The 8,309-nt window shown below is 35.6% G+C and overlaps 1 protein-coding gene across 1 annotated transcript; it reads right to left on the bottom strand.

Moving 5' to 3' along the window:
• Positions 1-122: 122 nt before the first annotated feature.
• On the bottom strand, positions 123-3,197 carry LOC107772445 (uncharacterized). Its single transcript, XM_016591953.2, has 5 exons — positions 2,880-3,197; positions 2,707-2,784; positions 1,951-2,032; positions 487-632; positions 123-408 (listed from the first exon to the last, which is right to left on the bottom strand). The coding sequence occupies exons 1-5, from the start codon at positions 3,123-3,125 to the stop codon at positions 199-201; spliced, it is 762 nt and encodes a 253-aa protein (XP_016447439.1). The 5' UTR covers positions 3,126-3,197; the 3' UTR covers positions 123-198.
• Positions 3,198-8,309: the final 5,112 nt, after the last annotated feature.

The following is an 8,309-nucleotide window of genomic DNA, read 5'->3' on the forward strand; positions in this document are numbered from 1 at the left end:
CAAATCTTTGGTTAATATAAACCGTTTTTTACATGAACCGCCTAGTATAGGAAAATATTTTAATTTGACGTTTCGTACATTTATATACCTTGTCCTTAGAAATAACAGGGGAAAAAATGATACCAAAGCAAAGAGAGTTGCGAGTTTCATTAGAAAAGATGTTTATATTATACAAAATGCATTTGTGTTACAAAATAGTCAGTTGTCGTCGGTGAGTTTAGAAAGCAGATAGAGGCAGGCAGAACAAAGAAGCAGAGAAGCAGAGAAGCAAAGCAGATCAAATGGAGAGTTTATAACAGCCCTCTTGCTTTTGTCAAACAAGCCTATAAGAAGAAGCATCACAATAACATGGCCAATTTTGGTTTTCAGCCCACTGACACTAGTTATTTCCAACCATCTCGGCCGTTCCTGGCAATTATATTTAATTTGTTAACAAACAGAAAATAGTTGAAGACATAATTAAAAGCAAGAAGAAGAGATATAAACCTTTAGAGTGAACATGCCCAAGAGATTTGATCTATATGGACTACTTTTCTCCCTTGACATTGATTTTCCTTTGTCAAGGTTGCTGATGAAGAGCTCATACAGTCCCATCCCAAACACTAACATCACTGTCCCTAATAAATATATATCTACAAGAGAAAACATATTATAGAGGCATGCAATGCATATCATCACATTAGTATCTATTCTATTCTCAGATCATACAGTATATTGTTTAACAAGCAACAACTAATTAACTTGTGTCCTTTTTCCTCACCTCAAGGGCACATTTTAATTTCATGTCGCCTCGGGATATGTGATATAGTCTGTGATTAGATTAAACATTCTATTCTCCTGACCACAATTACAATATATTAGGTGTTTCATTCTTTGCAAGTTGCTTAAACCACAGAGAAGAACCTTAGTAATGTGCAATCACATCTATAGTCCACTTATGATGGTCTGCTATCTATAGTTATCTTCAGATCACTCCTAGCAATGGGGGGAAATGGGAGTGGGTAAGCGGACTCCTTTCACTTGACTGGTTAGTAGGCAGTAGCCGTTCAAGAAATGTAGCGGTTGCTCGACCAAAAGACAGATCCGGATCCTAGTGCTTTCGAGATGGTTCGATCGATAGCAAAGATAGGGAAAGAGCAGACTTCCAACAAGCATTAGCTCTCCCTGAAATCCAGCCACACCTTCCAGTACGGCTACCATGTTAGGACTTCACTCCTGTCACTAGCCTTGACTCAGGCACCCCTTTCAGGTGCAGTTGACGTACAATTTAGGTAATTTATAAGGACTAAACGTACTGATGAAAGGGAAGGGTTCAAGGTGCACCCTCAGTATGGAATCCAGGTCTTGTGGATCAATGAAGAATTGTGGATCTTCTCGACCATAAAAAAGTGCCACTCATAATTACTGAAACACCACCCAGAACGAAATGCGCCGTCAATGAAGTCGGTCAGTCAAGCCTGATCTTCGAGATTTTTTCAATCTTTCAACCTTGGTTTCGTAGGAGCAAGCCAGAAAGATTGAGAAATAGAACCATCTTTGAACTCAAAAATAATTTCACTTGAATTCTTCCCGTGAGTGAATCCTATCAACTAGACTCTTCCGAAATTGCGTAAGTAAAGAGAAAGAGATTCGCGCATTCTTCCTAGTAACCGAGTCGATGTCAAAGAACCTGAGCGAGGGCCTTCTCTGTGCATTCATGTGCAGCTAGGGAAAGAACTTAAATAAAAATACTTAATAACATGGCGATGATAGTGTAAAAATTCTTTTGCAAGAAGTTAAACTCGTTTGTTGTTCTTGTGTTAGCAATTAAAGAATAGCTTGTTTGTCGCGTCTTGATTGTGAAACTCATAATCTAATTGCATTAGAGAAAGCCTCAAATTGTTACATAAAAAATAGTAGCAATAAAATGAGAAAGAAAGGAAGATAAATAGTAGGCAATTAATGACACACCTAAAGCCTCAACGAGATACACAATAACCTTGGTTCGGCTTGCAAAGTATGCTTGGAATGATTCTACCACACATGAGCAACCCTGTTTATGGAAATGAAGTCAATTTAAGTATTTCTGGATAACATCACAAGGTTATATTTTGTAACAGAAAAGCATGAGAAATCTTCCGTAATTTTTCTGTAAAGAGGGACATGATCTCTGAAATAGTATTAGCAGATAGATAGATGCTAACTGACTACTAACACCTTTAGTGACATTTTAGGAATTCAAAAGCATCTCTGCTCTACACTTTTTCTCTTAGGTTTTAGTACCTTATACAGAGCACAAGTCCCTCTTCTATGAAATTGCAAGTCATCAGCCGTATGCTGCTAGCTATAAAATCTGAGGTCTCAAAACTCTAAACTTCCCGGCTTCAATTTTGGGGATAACATTTACTCCATTTCTATCTAATCTCTTCCCCCTTATATATCATACAGAAAAAATAAGAATTTCATCAATCTAAGCAATATTCCCAAATCACAACAATTATTACTTAAAATCGTTTATAAGTAAAAATCTACCAAGAAGAATAAATAACTAGCCTTTTGAACTTGTGCCATCCATAAAGGACCCTCTTAGATTATAGTGACAAAGTTATAACATAACAAATTGAATAAAGGAACCTTTAATATCCAAAATTTTACTTAACGACAAGAAATTATTTGCATAATTTAGTAAAAAGAATGATCAAAATACAAAAGAGTAAAAGACTTAACCTTGATAAAGCAAAGAAATGATCCAATCAAGGAACCCCACACTGCAAGAATAGTGAAAAACCGACAGCTATAAATAACCTGCAAGAAAGCAAATTTCATATATCACAAGTTAAGAGAGTGAAACATAAAACAAATACTATAATTCACTCTATATATTCCAATTAAGATGTCACCTTCTCTACATTTTTCTCTAAGTTTTCTTCAGGAATATGAAGCGTGCTTGAATCAATATCAGACTGAATAACTGGTGATGAAACATGAACTGAAGAACGGGTGCAACGAACTGAAATAGTAGATAAGGAAACTGGAAATTCAAAACCAGAAATCTGAAACCATTTCACAGTTGAAGCTGATTTTGAGTTCTTCACAAAGATTGGAGCTTTTAAATTTGTGGATAAACCTCTAGTACAAAGTTTCATGGTGGACAAAATTAATCATAGAGTAGTAGTGCCTGAAAAAAACAAAGAAGTATCTTTTATAAGATACTGGACATGTTTGGAATACTGAGAATAATGATATATACTTTGTCCTTTTCTGATTTTTCTTAGTGGAAGAGTATTGGCCGCACACATGTAAACTTAAAGTCTTTTTCAGTTTGCCAAAGAGCAACACATGTAAGTACCCAATCATAAAATTTGTTGAAATTTGGATGCGAAAATGTTATGTTAGCGAAAGTAGATTTTTACTCTTACGTTTTGCGCAGAATGAGCTCCTTTCCTAGCAAAAGTTGCTACAGTCTCCAGAGAGAAATTGTCACAAAGACCTCCATCAAACTTGAATTTGACATATTACCTCCTTTTTTTTTTCTCAATTTCTTTTGATTAGAAAAATAGCTAAATAAGTGGGTTAAGATAGTTGGAACCTTTATAATATTTCCAAAACTTATAAGGTCAGCTATTAAACATTGAAAAATCTTTATTTCTTTTATTTTTCCCGTCAATTTCTCTTTCTTCTCTCTCACTCACGCACTTGACCACGGTGGTTTCAAACGGCCTCCAACAAGAATCAAGCTTCGATTTTAGGTTGAATCGTCCATATAGGCCCAACAAGCACTGTACATTTACTCAAAACTTTTTAATTTTGGGTAAATCCTAAATTCCTATTTTTTCGTTTCTTACCACTGTGATTTGAGGTTTGTAGAGGAATTCGTACATGTGCATTTGCAATTTTGATTTGGTTGTGTATAACCATATCTTATATGACGTGGGTGGTTATATTTCCTTGTTCGACTACCTTTTGGTTCTGTATTTTAAATTTTTGTCAGTCTGGCGATCTAATGTTTATTAATAAACCTGTGGTCGATTGTCGTTTGGTCATAACTTTTTACTGGAGCTAGGGCTTGTTTTTATTATTCCGATCGTAAGTTTTAAATTATTAAATGTGATATTGCATATTTGCATGTAGGTAGCATGAGAACGAAATCAGTTGCTAAGATGATGGTGAACAAGCTGAAGATGGTGAAGATGAGTTGTAAAGTGAAACAGATGGAGTAGGTGAAGGTGACCAGGATGTCCATTAATTCCTATGTTTGAATTGGTCATGAGACAATTTTTTTTGGTGAACTAGTTGTAATTTGTGATATTTGGATCTACCTTTATGTAATGAAACTACCTTTTGTCGATTATGTGTTGTTGCTGTAATTGTTTTCCGATGCACTTCTTTTTGTATTACAACAAGCTAGAGATTACCTAATAGACAATATGTCTAGTAATAAACTAGTTACTTGATTGCGTAATAGACACTGGGTCCATTAATAAACTAGCTATTTAGTTGCGTAATAGACTCAAACTCGCGTTTAATAACTTCATCAAATATCACATTACCAAACAAACTGTTTAATATCCTTCATTCAGTAGAACATTACATGATCCAAACTTTCAACAAAGAAAACTTAGAATAATTAAATTTTTCCTACCAACAAACCTATATTCCTTCTCATTTCATCACCCACGCTGCCACGAATCCGACAACGATGCACAAGAGCATAATTTCACTTATTCAGACTTATTTTCTTCATCTTAACCATTGATCATGTCCAACTATGTCTTATAAAAAAGACTAAGCGGTCGTTGCAAATATAATCTAGTTTACAAGTCCGAAGTCAAATCCCATAGGGAATTAACCTATGAATGCCACTCACTAGTCTCGCAAGAATTCGATTAATCAACTTTCAGAAATATTGAATAATAAGTTGAGTGTTTACTAAATAAAAGCAAAATAATTAAAATGATGTAAATTTATAACTAACAGGGTAAATGTTGTAAACAAGATTGGAAAAGTCTAGGGTTATGATTTCCCCAATTGTCGGAATCTCCCCCGCTACGTTTTCTATAAATTCGCCTAAGTATTCTATACCGATTGTGAGTACTTTGGGTGTCATAGTTTTTTTTCGAGCAACTACCATAATTTACTAGATGTATTCTTTCGAACTACGCTAGCTAGCATTAATTCACCGCTTATTACGATCGCGCCAAGGTTTTGTTATTTCTAATCCCACCTTTAAACCCTCCGTATTGATTTCTCAAATGCGTTAGGAGTGATGTTGTTCAATGACTACCTAAATGCGTAACTTCTTTCAAGAAGTATACTAAATATGCACAGTTAATTGAGAGCTCTTCAATCAACAACAAGGAAAACATAGTTGAATAAGTAGAGAAAGATCAATGACAAATTTATATTAAACGCAGTAGAAAATCATCCTTCATTAGGTTCCATCAAACCTTAGATGAGAAAGCTTAGCTACTCATAAATGTATAAACAATCATCATGATGTTCAAAGACATTAAACTACAAAGTAAAGAGAAACGGAGGGAAACCACATTTGATTCCTTGCTCCACAGCGCTCTATAGCCTTTTTTATTCTCCAAATAATGTCCAACCTTCCCTCAACTTAGTTAGGGAGTATTTATATGTTAGGGTCGAGGTCCTTGAGTCCAAATCCAGATTGGAATATTTTTAATTCGCGAACAACTGGCCGTCGGGCACCTGAACTCACAAGGCCAGGCTTGTAGCACACTTGGGACCTCGCGAGGCGAGGCCTATAGCGAGACAAAGCTGGCTATAGAGCTGGCGATGCTGGCATGTAGCCAGGCTTGGGTAATTTGTACTTTTGTGCTCTTTTTTTGTATTTCGTCCTCTTTTAGTTCAACTTTCACTCGACTTTGTCTTCCGATACTCCTACACATAAAACAACATAATTTAGCTCAAATATCGCACAATTAAGCACTAAACCAACAAAATATAAGGTGAGTAATGTACTAAAAATATAGAATTATGGCCAAACATTACTACCCCACACTTAAACGTTGCTCGTCCTCGAGTTAACCACCAATTCATATTAACCTTGAGTACTTTATTTTCTTTTAACACATCCGAAGCATACCATACCTATGACTATGGTTGATAACAACAATTAAACTTTAGCATATGCCTTAAACACGCACGTCCCTTTAATTTATGCCATACTTCAATAATTTATTTAACACCAAGACAACATACTCATAATAATCCTAGCCTCACAAACCGACTCAATATCACAATGCATTCATGGCTTGAACACTTAATATCATAGAGAAATCTAATAACGTCACATATCTCTCGCGAAATCATGTGCCCTCACAACAAGAACAAAAGAGTAAGTTGAATCCACACATTCAAATCAAATGCTCAAATATATTTGAAGGACTCACATATGTCAAAGAAATTCCTCACTCTCACAAAGAAGTCACATGCATGCACAAAGTACCATAGGCTTGCCCATTATGTAAACCTCCACTGATGTAGGCTGGCTCGATCTATTATGATATATTTTTAGAACACTTTAACACATCACATATTTAACTTTAAGCGCAAATTCTTCAATCCAAACTTTGATTTCACAAACAATATTACCCCAAGAGCGTTCCCTTTTTCTTTAAGGCACTAATTTATTTCACACCTACTAGCAAGGACAATATATCAATTTCTTCATCTACATATTTTTTCTTCTCAACTATGTATTACTTTTTTCTTCTTTTGCAAGTTTTCTCTTCTTTATAATTTTCGCTAGTAGTGTATTCTTTTGTAAAACACGTGCACCTTTTTTCTTTTAGTGTTTTCACTCAAAAGTCACCCAAGTTCTCTCCTTACTTCTTCTAGCGCTCATTTTATAATTAAAGTACTTTAAGAGGTAAAAGGATCAAAACAATGGCAATTAAGAATAAAGGGGTATAGGCTTGTAATGTGGTTTCCAAATAAAAGTCTATAAGCTCAATATGGTTGACTAGGGATAATTTTTATTTGTGGTAAGCATTTAGCTCAAAAAGATTAATGAAAGCCTAAAATCCTTTTTGAAACCGAGCAAAGCCTAGAATTTCGCTTCAACTCACATGCCGGGCAAGTTCTAGACTCTAATGATTCACTAAGGACGGTTCCATTTCGACTCTCAAACAATTGCAAGTATTTAAGGAGCCACAAATTATTAAGCATTAAGCACAAAGTGACACAAGCCAAGAAAAAGAGACATAGGCATCAATAAACATGCTATCTTACTCAACAAGGCATCATAAGCATCTTCAAACCATAGGGAAGGTAATTATACACATGCAAGAACCTAAATATACTACTATCAAATAAGTCAAAAGGTACCTAAAAATCTCATTTCCCCCATCTTTTTATTCCTCCATCCTAATCTACTATATAAAAAAAAAGAACTACTACTACTACCCGGTTCAACTACATTCCATAAAAAAGAACTGAGGAACAAAGAAAAACTACAAGGGATTATTACTACCTAAAATATTTTTTTTTTTTTTACTAAAAAGACATATTTTTGGATTTTTCTATTTTCAATTCTTTTGTGTTTTTGGTTAGACTTTAATCCCTCAAGAAAATTGCTTAGGAAATCCATCGTTGGAAAAAGTCCAATCATTTCTATATATTTCGATTTTTGTTTTTTTTTTCAAATTAAAATACTAAAAGCAATCCTAAAACCTAAAGACTAAAGCTAGGGTACTATACTAAAATATTTTTGTGTTTTCTCAATATTTATTTATTTTTCAAATTCTATGCTAAAGTAGAATTTACATGCCACAGAGAAAAGAGAATCTCCCACCCCATGCTTAAGTCATGCAGTGTCCTCAGTGCATATATAAAGCAATAAAAACAAGTAAAGTGATAGGAAAAACTCCCTGATCAGTCTTCAGCATCGCCTTCATCATAGAAGGCCCCATCTGCAACTATCCACTCTTCATCATCTGCTCCCCTAAGAGCATCATCCTCAGCCTCCTCCTCAAACTGCTCTAGCTCGACCTCTGAACATTTCGGTGTGTTGACATCCTCGTTCTCAGGTAGTCGCTGGCCCTCACCAAGCCCGACCAGACGCTAGGCATGAGCATTGAGCGCAAAACGCTAATGTAAGTTGGTCCTCTCCTCTAGATTAGCCGACCCCCTCCAATCTGAAGCTGCAAGTCCAGAATCCCATAGAAATGAGCCATAAATCTGTCATCACGAGCGTTGTACTCGGTACCTGTAAGTGAAGACATATCGTTCTCCTCCTTCGCCCGATTGCTGGTGATGTGCGTCCCTCAGAGGGGTGTTGGAATGACTACATCAAAATCTCGCTC

This window comes from Nicotiana tabacum, chromosome 23 (assembly GCF_000715075.1).
Source record: "Nicotiana tabacum cultivar K326 chromosome 23, ASM71507v2, whole genome shotgun sequence".
Lineage (NCBI taxonomy): Eukaryota > Viridiplantae > Streptophyta > Magnoliopsida > Solanales > Solanaceae > Nicotiana > Nicotiana tabacum.